This window comes from Entelurus aequoreus, linkage group LG20 (assembly GCF_033978785.1).
Source record: "Entelurus aequoreus isolate RoL-2023_Sb linkage group LG20, RoL_Eaeq_v1.1, whole genome shotgun sequence".
In the NCBI taxonomy this organism is placed as follows: domain Eukaryota; kingdom Metazoa; phylum Chordata; class Actinopteri; order Syngnathiformes; family Syngnathidae; genus Entelurus; species Entelurus aequoreus.
The window spans coordinates 49,677,976-49,691,402 of record NC_084750.1 but is presented as its reverse complement, the minus strand read 5'-3'; the positions used below and the strand labels follow the sequence as shown (position 1 = coordinate 49,691,402).

Here is a 13,427-nt window from a genome sequence, read left to right as displayed (position 1 = left end):
TAGTTGATTTTGTAACTCCATTGTCTGGGATATCAACAGCCAATTTAGGACCAACATTTACAAAAAAACTATTGAACTTGTTTACTACATTACTCATATTATAACTTTACTTTACTACATTACTCATATTATAATCTTCACCGTTTTCATCAATAAAGTAATCAGGATATGTCAACTTGGAATATCCTTCTTTTATTAGACTATTCAAAACATCCCAAGTTCCTTTTATATTATTTTTGTTTTCATATAGTTTTTTTTGATAATATAACCGTTTGCTTGTTCTTATAATATCAGTTAATTTATTTTTATACTTCTTGTATCGTTGTTCGACTTCTTTTATTTTTATTTTTGATGAAAAGTTTGTGGAGATTGTTTTTCTTTTTACAGGCATTAATTATCCCTTTTGTGATCCAAGGGCTATTTTTATTTTTTCCTTTTATAAAATATTCTTTTACGGGGCAATGTTTATTATGCAGGGAAGTAAAGATGTCTAAAAAATGACAATAAGCACTGTCCACATTAGGTTCTCTGTATACTGAAGTCCAATCCTGAACTGCTAAACTATTGTTTAGTGCACAGATTGTTTCCTCAGTTGTTATTCGTTTAGAGATTTTTGCCATAGTGTCTTTGGTTTTCTTGAGATGACAGTCATATAAAGTAAAAACAGGTAAATGGTCAGTGATGTCACATATAAATAGGCCACTGGTGACTTGATTTCCCATAATGTTTGTAAAAATGTTGTCAATGATTGTGGCACTATGTGTTGTTTTTCTGCTTGGTTTGGTTATGGTTGGATATAGAGACAAGCTGTACGTTGTGTCAATGAAGTCATCAACATGGTTATGGTTGGATATAGAGACAAGCTGTACATTGTGTCAATGAAGTCATCAACATGGTTATGGTTGGATATAGAGACAAGCTGTACATTGTGTCAATGAAGTCATCAACATGGTTATGGTTGGATATAGAGACAAGCTGTACATTGTGTCAATGAAGTCATCAACATGGTTATGGTTTGATGTAGAGACAGGCTGTACATTGTGTCAATGAAGTCATCAACATGGTTATGGTTGGATATAGAGACAGGCTGTACATTGTGTCAATGAAGTCATCAACATGGTTATGGTTGGATATAGAGACAAGCTGTACATTGTGTCAATGAAGTCATCAACATGGTTATGGTTGGATATAGAGACAAGCTGTACATTGTGTCAATGAAGTCATCAACATGGTTATGGTTGGATATAGAGACAAGCTGTACATTGTGTCAATGAAGTCATCAACATGGTTATGGTTGGATATAGAGACAAGCTGTACATAGTGTCAATGAAGTCATCAACATGGTTATGGTTGGATATAGAGACAGGCTGTACATTGTGTCAATGAAGTCATCAACATGGTTATGGTTGGATATAGAGACAGGCTGTACATTGTGTCAATGAAGTCATCAACATGGTTATGGTTGGATATAGAGACAGGCTGTACATTGTGTCAATGAAGTCATCAACATGGTTATGGTTGGATATAGAGACAGGCTGTACATTGTGTCAATGAAGTCATCAACATGGTTATGGTTGGATATAGAGACAGGCTGTACATTGTGTCAATGAAGTCATCAACATGGTTATGGTTGGATATAGAGACAAGCTGTACATTGTGTCAATGAAGTCATCAACATGGTTATGGTTGGATATAGAGACAAGCTGTACATTGTGTCAATGAAGTCATCAACATGGTTATGGTTGGATATAGAGACAAGCTGTACATTGTGTCAATGAAGTCATCAACATGGTTATGGTTGGATATAGAGACAGGCTGTACATAGTGTCAATGAAGTCATCAACATGGTTATGGTTGGATATAGAGACAGGCTGTACATTGTGTCAATGAAGTCATCAACATGGTTATGGTTGGATATAGAGACAAGCTGTACATTGTGTCAATGAAGTCATCAACATGGTTATGGTTGGATATAGAGACAAGCTGTACATTGTGTCAATGAAGTCATCAACATGGTTATGGTTGGATATAGAGACAGGCTGTACATAGTGTCAATGAAGTCATCAACATGGTTATGGTTGGATATAGAGACAGGCTGTACATTGTGTCAATGAAGTCATCAACATGGTTATGGTTGGATATAGAGACAAGCTGTACATAGTGTCAATGAAGTCATCAACATGGTTATGGTTGGATATAGAGACAGGCTGTACATTGTGTCAATGAAGTCATCAACATGGTTATGGTTGGATATAGAGACAGGCTGTACATTGTGTCAATGAAGTCATCAACATGGTTATGGTTGGATATAGAGACAGGCTGTACATTGTGTCAATGAAGTCATCAACATGGTTATGGTTGGATATAGAGACAGGCTGTACATTGTGTCAATGAAGTCATCAACATGGTTATGGTTGGATATAGAGACAAGCTGTACATAGTGTCAATGAAGTCATCAACATGGTTATGGTTGGATATAGAGACAAGCTGTACATAGTGTCAATGAAGTCATCAACATGGTTATGGTTGGATATAGAGACAGGCTGTACATTGTGTCAATGAAGTCATCAACATGGTTATGGTTGGATATAGAGACAAGCTGTACATAGTGTCAATGAAGTCATCAACATGGTTATGGTTGGATATAGAGACAGGCTGTACATTGTGTCAATGAAGTCATCAACATGGTTATGGTTGGATATAGAGACAAGCTGTACATTGTGTCAATGAAGTCATCAACATGGTTATGGTTGGATATAGAGACAAGCTGTACATTGTGTCAATGAAGTCATCAACATGGTTATGGTTGGATATAGAGACAAGCTGTACATTGTGTCAATGAAGTCATCAACATGGTTATGGTTGGATATAGAGACAGGCTGTACATTGTGTCAATGAAGTCATCAACATGGTTATGGTTGGATATAGAGACAGGCTGTACATTGTGTCAATGAAGTCATCAACATGGTTATGGTTGGATATAGAGACAGGCTGTACATTGTGTCAATGAAGTCATCAACATGGTTATGGTTGGATATAGAGACAGGCTGTACATTGTGTCAATGAAGTCATCAACATGGTTATGGTTGGTTGAGTTTAACAAATCAATGTTAAAATCACCACAGATAAATATGTTTTTTTGGTTCACAGAGGAAAATAGTTTAGCCATCCACTCATTTAAAGTTTCTATGCTTGAAGCAGGTGTCCGGTATACACAGCTCATGAAGATATTTGTCTTTTTGTCATTTAGGATTTCCACTGTTAAACATTCAAATAATCCATCGACTGCTATGGTCATGTTTGTTAAAACTTTAAATGTAACAGATTTATGAATGTACAATGCGACCCCTCCTCCTATTTTATTTATTCTGTTTATGTATGTTAATTCATAGTCATTCAGACTAAAATCAATACCTTTATCACTGTTGAAGCAGGTTTCAGTAATTGCAATAATGGTAAATGGATGACTAAATTCTTTCAAGTAATCCTTGATAGCCTCAAAGTTAGTGTACATGCTTCCACTATTGAAATGTATTATAGATAGACTATCTTCTGATTTTACACTGTTTTCATATTGTTCACAGGTAAAATAATTTTGTATTTATTTATTACATTTTAGCATTTTAGGTGATATATTCTGCACTTCTTTTAAGGTCTATTTGACTATTGTATTGTATTCCTCCTCCTATGTTACCATGTTAATGTGACACTATGTGCACCTTATGTCTTATGTATGTACAGCACTTTGGTATTTGACTATTGTATTGTATTCATCCTCCTATGTTACCATGTTAATGTGACACTATGTGCACCTTATGTCTTATGTCTGTACAGCACTTTGGCCAACTGAGGTTGTTTTAAATGTGACATATAAATAAATGAAGTGAACACATCATTTAGTTTTTCCACTGGGGGGGACCAGACAAGCTCTGCTTCTTCCACTCATGTTGGACGCTTGATCACTTGAGCAAAAGTTGTGCTTGTAAAGTTTTGACATGTTCCAAATAAATACATTGCAAGTGAACATTAATAATAAGTAATTTTTGGTTGTATGCCAACTTTGCGGAGCAGCTCTTCACAGCATCACCTCGCTAGTTAGTTAACGTTAGCATCTTCCATGTTACATCATAACGATGTTGAATAAATGTGTTTGTGTGCCTTACACACGGACTTGTTATAAATGATAAATGATAAATGGGTTATACTTGTATAGCGCTTTTCTACCTTCAAGGTACTCAAAGCGCTTTGACAGTATTTCCACATTCACCCATTCACACACACATTCACACACTGATGGCGGGAGCTGCCATCCAAGGCGCTAACCAGCACCCATCAGGAGCAAGGGTGAAGTGTCTTGCCCAAGGACACAACAGACGTGACTAGGAAGGTAGAAGGTGGGAATTGAACCCCAGTAACCAGCAACACTCCGAATGCTGGCACAGCCACTCTACCAACTTCGCCACGCCGTCCCTGTTGTTATTGGCTAACATATATACACATCATTTGTGCTAAATGTTTTGACTTTATTAACCTCCAGTCTTCACACAGTGAGCGTAGAAATGAGTTTAACATTCAATCAATGTTTATTTATATAGCCCTAAATCACAAGTGTCTCAAAGGGCTGTACAAGCCACAACGACATCCTCGGTACAGAGCCCACATACGGGCAAGGAAAAACTCACCCCAGTGGGACGTCGGTGAATGACTATGAGAAACCTTGGAGAGGACCGCATATGTGGGTTTCGTCCAGTAGTGGACCATTAATGCCTGATGATGATGATGATGATGATGATGATGATGATGATGATGATGTGTCACACCCCGCCTCGGGTGAAGGTAATGTAACCGTTGCAAACCAGACTTTCAAATCAAGGATGGCAAGGCACGCAGTTGGTAACAGTTTACAAACATTTATTGAAATCCCAAAAAGTGTCAAAAGGTGAACAATGACAGGAAAACAAAGCACCTACACTCTCAGTAGATGATGCATGGAGACCGAAACTCCTGCTCAGGACAGAGAACCTCCCCAACAGCAGACTGTCAGAAAAACGGCATTTTCCAACTTAAATAGCCCATAGCTCCGCCCACTAGCTGGGACCAATTTGACAGGGGGAATTAAGAAAACAGTTATTTTGGAAATTACACCATAAATAACCATCACATGTCTAAAAAGTATTCACATAGTACTTTTGCATGTGTAGAGCAGTCATTTTTGTACACAGTATATTCAGGCTTTAGACAACACAACTTTCAAATGTCCAGTGTCCTTCTGTAATACCCAGCTTTTGATAATCATGGTTTGACCCAAATTTGGCCTAATTAGTGAATGCAGGTGTGTTCACCTATATAAAGCCCTCAACCCCACCCTGACTCTTTTAGTCAACTGTTCAGAGCCATGGTGGGTGACAGGTAACAATTTGTTTGTTGAGCACATGCTTTTCACTAGCTAACAAGATTGAATGTTTGTAGTTTGTCCATGTTGAGCTTCCCAACAAATGTGCACGGTTTGTGAGGAAGTCCAAAGGTCAAACAGTGACAGTGTGGGGTCAAACTGTCACATTACCTCCCTCCTCTCCAGCGACAGCAAGTTCAGGGAGACGAGACAGGTAATCAGCTAGCAAGTTAGTTTTGCCAGCTCGATGTGTGATATTGAAGCAAAAGGGCTGTAACGCCAAGTACCATCTGGTGACACGGGAGTTCTTATCCCTCATGGAGTTGATCCAGCTCAATGCTCTGTGGTCCGTTTCCAGATCAAAGGTCCGTCCCAGAAGGTAATAACGTAGGCTGTCCAATGCCCACTTGATGGCAAGACATTCCTTTTCGATGGCAGAGTACCTAGTTTCTCTGGGATGCAGTTTACGGCTCAGATATAGAAGCGGTTGTTCCTCGCCCTCCTTTCCTTGGGCTAGGACGGCTCCAAGGCCCACACCGGAGGCATCAACTTGAACAAGGAATCGCTGGTTGAAGTCAGGACTTTGTAAGACCGGGAAAGAGCATAGAATAGCTTTGACCTTTGTGAAGGCAGTTTCACATTTTTCTGTCCATTTGACTGGATTAGAGGATGCTTTGGTAGTCAGCTCGCCAAGAGGAGCTGTGATGGTAGAGAAGTGGGGCACAAATCTTCTGTACCACCCAGAAAGCCCCAAGAATGACCGGACCTGCTTCTTTGTCCGGGGTCTAGGACTGTCTTGGATAGCCTTCACCTTGTCCACCTGAGGGCGTATCTGCCCGTTGCCAAGATGGTAACCTAGGTAGCACACCTCAGTTTTGGCCCACTCACATTTCTGGGTGTTAAGAGTGAGCCCAGCAGAATGGATCCGGAGCAGGACTTGACGCAGGTGAGAGAGGTGGTCTTTCCAGGAAGTGCTGAAAACCACCACATCATCAAGATAGGCAGCAGAGAACTGGCCACACCCCTGCAGAGCGTGATCCATTAGCCGCTGAAAGGTTGCGGGGGCTCCGTGGAGTCCGAACGGCATCACTGTGTAATGATAGAGACCCTTTGGTCCACGGAAGGCAGTGTACTCCCTAGACTCCTTCTTTAAAGGGACTTGCCAGTATCCCTTACACAGGTCAAGGGTGGTGATGAACACAGCTTTGCCGAGCTTCTCAAGAAGTTCATCAATACGTGGCATAGGATAAGCATCAAATTTAGAAACGGCATTCACTTTGCGTAGGTCATTACAAACTCGTATCGTGTTGTCTTTTTTAGGAACGAGGACAATGGGGTTACACCACTCACTGTTTGAGGGTTCAATCACTCCTAGATCCAGCATGGTTTGGATTTCATGGTTGAGGGGCTCCACCATCCGCTCAGGCACTCTGTATGGGCGCTGACGGATAGGTGTTGGGTTTTTTAAGTGAATGACATGTTCAATTAGTGGAGTCCTTCCGGGCTTTCCACTGAACAATACTGGGAATTCTTCACACACTTGCAATAGTTTAAGGGCAGATTGTGCAGACAAGTGGCTTACATCAGGTTTCTGTGGTGTAGTGAGCATGGACAGATCTGTCTCCTCCACATCATCCTCCATTTCCACTTCCCGTGCCAGCATCACCTTTTTCTCTTGCAACTTCTTGCTTTGAGTAGGTACTTGACTGGCCTGGACATCCTTTCCTTCCACAGAGGATTTCCTCTCCTTCCATTCCTTCAGAAGGTTGATGTGGTACACTTGGGATGCCTTTCCTTTATCCGGATGTGAGATCTCATAGGTGACTGGACCAGCTTGTCTGACCACGGAGTAAGGACCTTGCCATTGGGCCAGCAGTTTATGGCTTGAGGTTGGAAGCAAGAGCATGTCCTTTTGACCTGGGTATAGCACCCTGTGACGTGCTTTTTGGTCATACCAGGTCTTCTGTTTCATCTGGGCCTTTCCAAGATTTTCTCTTGCCTTGGCTCTGTATTGCTCCAGCCGGTCTCGCATCTGCAGCACATAAGAAAGTACCCCTTGTGGTGCAGGTGGTTTGGATTCCCAGGATTTCTTCAAGAGGTCCAAGGGGCCTTGAACAGGGAACCCATAAAGAAGCTCAAAAGGCGAAAACCCGGTAGAGGCTTGGGGTACCTCTCGATAGGCAAAGAGCAAGAAGGGAAGCCATTTCTCCCAGTCTCGACCGGTGTCGTCTACAAACTTCCTCAGCATGGACTTCAGGGTTTGGTTGAAGCGTTCCACCAACCCGTCAGTTTGTGGATGATAGGGGGTGGTGCGAATGCCAGTAATTCCAAGTTGTTTGTGAAGCTGCTTCATGAGCTTTGAGGTGAAGTTGGTTCCTTGATCCGTGATTATTTCATCTGGAATTCCTACTCGTGAGAAGAATTGTACAAGTGCAGAGATGACTTTCGGAGTCTTGATACTCCTTAGTGGGAAGGCCTCGGGAAATCTGGTGGCATAGTCACAGAGGACAAGGATGTATTCATGGCCTCCACTGCTTTTCTCCAGGGGTCCAACGATATCCATTGCAATCCTCCGGAAAGGAACATCAATGAGAGGAAGAGGGAGTAGTGGGGCTTTCTCAGGTCGTCTCGGAGAGGTCTTCTGGCACTGTAGACAGGTTTGACAGTACTCAATAACATCTTTGACCATTAAAGGCCAAAAGAAGCGAGCTTTGACTCGAGCAAGAGTCTTGTCTTGCCCAAGATGACCAGCCCAAGGTATGGAATGAGCAAGATGCAGTACAAGGGGCCTACAGCAGGTAGGGACCACCAAGCGATTCTCTGACTGATCTGCTACATACAGAACTCCATCCTCCAAGACATACTTTTCACCCTGGTTTGGCTGCAAGGGGATGTTTGCATCTTTCATCTTAGCCAGCAGGGGAGCCAGTGAGACGTCAGCTCTCTGTAGCTCTCGGATGTCTTCAGGTACTTGCCACTCTTCATCAGGTTTCAAGCTTGACACATTACCCAACAGTGGAGTACCTTGGATTTTCTCCAGGCGGCGCTGGCTCTTACTTTTGGGCGGGCCCTTCTGACCACCCTGGCATAGAGAAGGGTGTAAGTCAGGAAGAGGCTCCAGCCCTATCTTGGCTGTCTGGGCACGGGTGAGTACTGGATAAGCCTCTTGAATGGCTGGAATAAAACTGGACTTCACTTTCTGCGTGTGTGTCTGATGAACAAGATCATGCAGAATAGGCAAGTCTCTGCCCAAGATCATGTCATGGGGCATGTGATCAAGAACCCCCACACGGAGCAAGAAAGCCTGGTCATCGATGACGATGGTCACATCAGCCACGGGATATATTCTTTGATCACCATGGACACATTGAATGGCTGTGGCATGCTGATAGTCAAGATTACCAAGTGACACAAAAGAATGGTTCAACAGTGTCATGGAGCTACCTGTGTCCAACAATGCTTGCACTGTACGGCCATTAACACAAGCTGGCACCATGATAGGTTTGGCCTCAGGTTCAGAATTGGGTGCAAGAGCAGGTGCCATGACTGAAGCTGGGACAGATGGATGGGGAACATGACAGAAGCTGGACAGCTTGGGACCTTTCAAGGGGCAGACTGGGGCTCGATGCCCTGGCTGTTGGCAGTGGTAGCAGATGAGATCCTTCACTGGACTCTGTCTCGGGAGCAGTCTGTTGTCCCCTGAGGTGCTATAACCACCTGCTTTCTGCACACCTCTTTGGTGTGACAGGTCGGCTGCACCTTGGGCTGCTACACGGTTGTTCTGCTGCCTTGGCATTCGGAGTCCTTTACGAGCATTCAAGTACTGGCCTGCAAGTTTAGCAACAGTAAGTCCGTCTTCTGGCTCATGTTCCTTCACCCAAGTCTTCATTTCGTTGGGCAGCATGCGAAGCATTTGCTCCAGAATGAAGAGCTCTGCAATGTCTTCTTTGGAATGCTGCTCTGGCTTGATCCATCTTCTGTAGAGACCTTTGAGTCTGTTGTAAGTCTCCTTGGGAGATTCACCAGGGGGAATGTAGGTTGACCGGAACTGGAGTCTATAAGTCTCAGGAGAGATATCAAACTTAGCAAGGAGGGCTTCTTTAAGGTCAGTATAGACGTTGGAAGCATCTTCCTCCATCGCAGAATAGGCATCCAGAGCTTTGCCGGTCAAGAGTGGAACAAGTCGGCAGGCCCAGTCAGACTGAGGCCAGCCCCAGGTGCGAGCGATGCGCTCGAAGCGGACAAGAAAGTTTTCGATGTCCTCACCCTTCTGGAACGGGAGCATCTTTGGGCCTTGTCGGAGATGATGGTCAGGTGGCAAGGAATCTCTGGACGGCGACGCTTGAGGACTAGGAGTTGGCTGTGGGCGAGTTCTGGGTTTGGGTTTGGGCGACTGCTCATAACGACTATCATCAGTAGTACGGTTAGCATTTTGGTTAGTGAGTGAGTGATCTAGGCTAGGCCTTGTACAGACATTTTTTAACTCCTGGAGTTCATGGACTAGGATAGCTTCCCTACGTTGCTGTCCAATCAAAAAGTCTTGAAACATGTTAACCAGGGTAGGTTCACTTAGCACTCTTTCAGTCTTTGGTGGCTCAGCAGACCACCTAGCCTTCCCAGAACCCTTCCTATGCTGCTTACGCCTAGCCCCAGAGTTCTCAAAACCTTTGACGTCTTCTTCAGACTCCTCTGTGTTCCATCCAACTTCACGCTCCTCAGCCATAGTCGTCCGGTCCAGCCTCATCGCCGTGGCCCCTCGACCAGCCATCTCATCAGTCTCCTCTGTCATTGCCACCTTCGACACTTGGGATCTCAAACCAGTTCTGGCCTGCCCTCTGCCAGATTTGTTGTAAACTCTGCGGCTTGCCATCCCACCACTGCCACCATATGTCACACCCCGCCTCGGGTGAAGGTAATGTAACCGTTGCAAACCAGACTTTCAAATCAAGGATGGCAAGGCACGCAGTTGGTAACAGTTTACAAACATTTATTGAAATCCCAAAAAGTGTCAAAAGGTGAACAATGACAGGAAAACAAAGCACCTACACTCTCAGTAGATGATGCATGGAGACCGAAACTCCTGCTCAGGACAGAGAACCTCCCCAACAGCAGACTGTCAGAAAAACGGCATTTTCCAACTTAAATAGCCCATAGCTCCGCCCACTAGCTGGGACCAATTTGACAGGGGGAATTAAGAAAACAGTTATTTTGGAAATTACACCATAAATAACCATCACATGTCTAAAAAGTATTCACATAGTACTTTTGCATGTGTAGAGCAGTCATTTTTGTACACAGTATATTCAGGCTTTAGACAACACAACTTTCAAATGTCCAGTGTCCTTCTGTAATACCCAGCTTTTGATAATCATGGTTTGACCCAAATTTGGCCTAATTAGTGAATGCAGGTGTGTTCACCTATATAAAGCCCTCAACCCCACCCTGACTCTTTTAGTCAACTGTTCAGAGCCATGGTGGGTGACAGGTAACAATTTGTTTGTTGAGCACATGCTTTTCACTAGCTAACAAGATTGAATGTTTGTAGTTTGTCCATGTTGAGCTTCCCAACAAATGTGCACGGTTTGTGAGGAAGTCCAAAGGTCAAACAGTGACAGTGTGGGGTCAAACTGTCACATGATGCATCTGTGCAAGTGAACAATTGGATCCACAAGGGACAACGACCCTTTCCACAGACTACACACACATCAGAAACATAAATGTTAGAAGCCTACAACAATATATGTGAAGAACGGCGGACGGCGTGGTGAAGTTGGTAGAGTGGCCGTGCCAGCAATCGGAGTGTTGCTGGTTACTGAGGTTCAATCCCCACCTTCTACCATCCTAGTCACGTCCGTTGTGTCCTTGGGCAAGACACTTCACCCTTGCTCCTGATGGCTGCTGGTTAGCGCCTTGCATGGCAGCTCCCGCCATCAGTGTGTGAATGTGTGTGTGAATGGGTGAATGTGGAAATAGTGTCAAAGCGCTTTGAGTACCTTGAAGGTAGAAAAGCGCTATACAAGTATAACCCATTTATCATTTATTTATCATAAGAAGACTTTAGTATTAAAAGTGAAGATGTGAGGTGAAATAAGTAGAAATGCAGCAATAAAAACAAGCAACTCCACTCACGATGGCTCTAAAGTTCAGTGATGTGTTGCTAACTTCAGCATTTTTCTTCTTTGTTGATGTTTTGCAGTAGTTAACATCCATGATGTAACAATGCTGCTAATCTACCAGAGTCCACATTGTGTTAACCATTTTATTCATTCATACTTTTAGTTGGATAATAACATCAATAAAATGCAATGGAAAAATGTGTGGGAAAAAAACAAATGAAAATAATAAGATGTCCTCTCTTTAAAGATGAGAAAATAGAATAAAATAGTAGCTACATATATAATATTCAATACATGCACACAAGTTAAAAAGTAAGTACAGGACAACATATAAGACTAGAAGATGAGAAGCACTACATACAACATCAAATATACATTCTTATTAAACATGCTGTGTTTTTAAACTACATTTTGCACAATCACTGTTTAAGTCTTTTTAAATCCCTGCAGCTTCCATGACTGTTACACACTTGTGTTTACTCACCTGATTCTTAAACCTGAACATCTTATCACACACAGTGCAACTAAACGGTTTCTCTCCAGTGTGTGTTCTCATGTGTCTGGTCATGATTTGCTTACTGGAGAAACTCTTCTTACAAACAGAGCAAGAAAAAGGTTTCTCACCTGTGTGTGTTCTCATGTGTGTGGTCATGTCATTCTTAGTGTTGAATCTTTTAGCACAAGCTGAGCAAGTAAAAGGTTTCTCTCCAGTGTGTGTTCTCATGTGTGTGGTCATGTGTTGCTTTGTGGAGAAACTCTTCTTACAAACAGAGCAATAAAAAAGGTTTCTCTCCAGTATGTATTCTCATGTGTCTTGTAAAATGACCCTTGTGTCTAAATGATTTCCCACATTGAGAGCAGTCAAAGTGTTTGTTGTTAGTGTGATGTCTCGTATCACCTTTAGAGTCATTTTGACTCTCCAAAGGTTTTTGGATGTGGTCACTGTGATCAGAAGAGTGTGACATCATGTGGTCCATGTCTGACAGTGGAGCAAAGATGCTGTCTGGTTCTGACTTTATATCTTCACAATGCTCTCCATCAGCTTCTGTGATGTGTTGACTTACAAGCTCCGCCCCTCTGTTCTCCTCACTTTGACTGTGATGAAGCTGTAAGGACTGAGCTTCATCTTCATCGTTAGCCTCCACCAACCTTTGAAGCTGCTCCCACAGTTCCTCCTCTTCCTCTTTAATGTGTGGGGGCTCCAGCTCCTTCTGTCCCACACTGGAGCTCCACTCCTGCTGCTTGGAGGGAATCTCTTCTTGACTCTCTGCTGACACCCGCTGGACGTCTGCAGAACAAATGAGGTGTTACTGTATTTTACTTGGCAGCTCTTATGCCAACCATCCACATTATGTGAGGTTGGCCTAATTAAATATATGCATAAAAATCATTTATAGCTCTTATTAGACATCTTACTGGAAGTCTTTTATGGTTGTGGACTTTTATTAACCAACAACAGGACAAACATGAAATATGGTGATGATTGAATAATAGTTAGTTAGTTAAATGGATATGCAGTCACGGGTGGCAGATGTGGGGTCCTAGTCCTTGTTTGTTTACATGGACGTCTTCGCAAGACTCAAAGTTGAATGATAAAATGCAACCTTACCCGCATGATTTATTCGTGAGAGTCTTGATACTATTTGACCCAGCCACACACAAATAAATTGTAGCCATCCATGCCTTTTTAAGCTTTCATCTCCTTTGTGGTGTAGAATGACGTCTGGAACTCAAGATAGTTCCACATGTCTGGGAACGCCACCGACGGATAATCCTTGATATTACTCAACAAATCTTTAGGGATCTATTCCGTTTCAGAGTTGGATTTATTTTGCTCGTGTCTGCTTTTCGCAGGAAGATCTAGGCCCTTTGTGTACTCAGAGAGTTGCTAGCTGCACAACAGCCATCTTGGCTTGGTT

At 42.8% G+C, this 13,427-nt stretch overlaps 2 protein-coding genes across 9 annotated transcripts in view; one reads left to right on the top strand and one right to left on the bottom strand.

The window, feature by feature from the left end:
- Positions 1-13,427, top strand: part of LOC133636326 (zinc finger protein 568-like) — a 448,159-nt gene that overhangs the window by 330,910 nt on the left and 103,822 nt on the right. The window lies entirely within an intron of this gene.
- The window catches only part of LOC133636349 (zinc finger protein 263-like), a 40,340-nt gene continuing 38,559 nt past the window's right edge, over positions 11,647-13,427 (bottom strand). For all 3 annotated transcript variants that reach the window (XM_062030322.1, XM_062030323.1, XM_062030321.1), the window contains one exon: positions 11,647-12,796. In XM_062030322.1, coding sequence (XP_061886306.1) covers positions 12,270-12,796 — 527 coding nt within the window. In that variant the 3' untranslated portion in view covers positions 11,647-12,269. The remainder of the gene's footprint in view (positions 12,797-13,427) is intronic.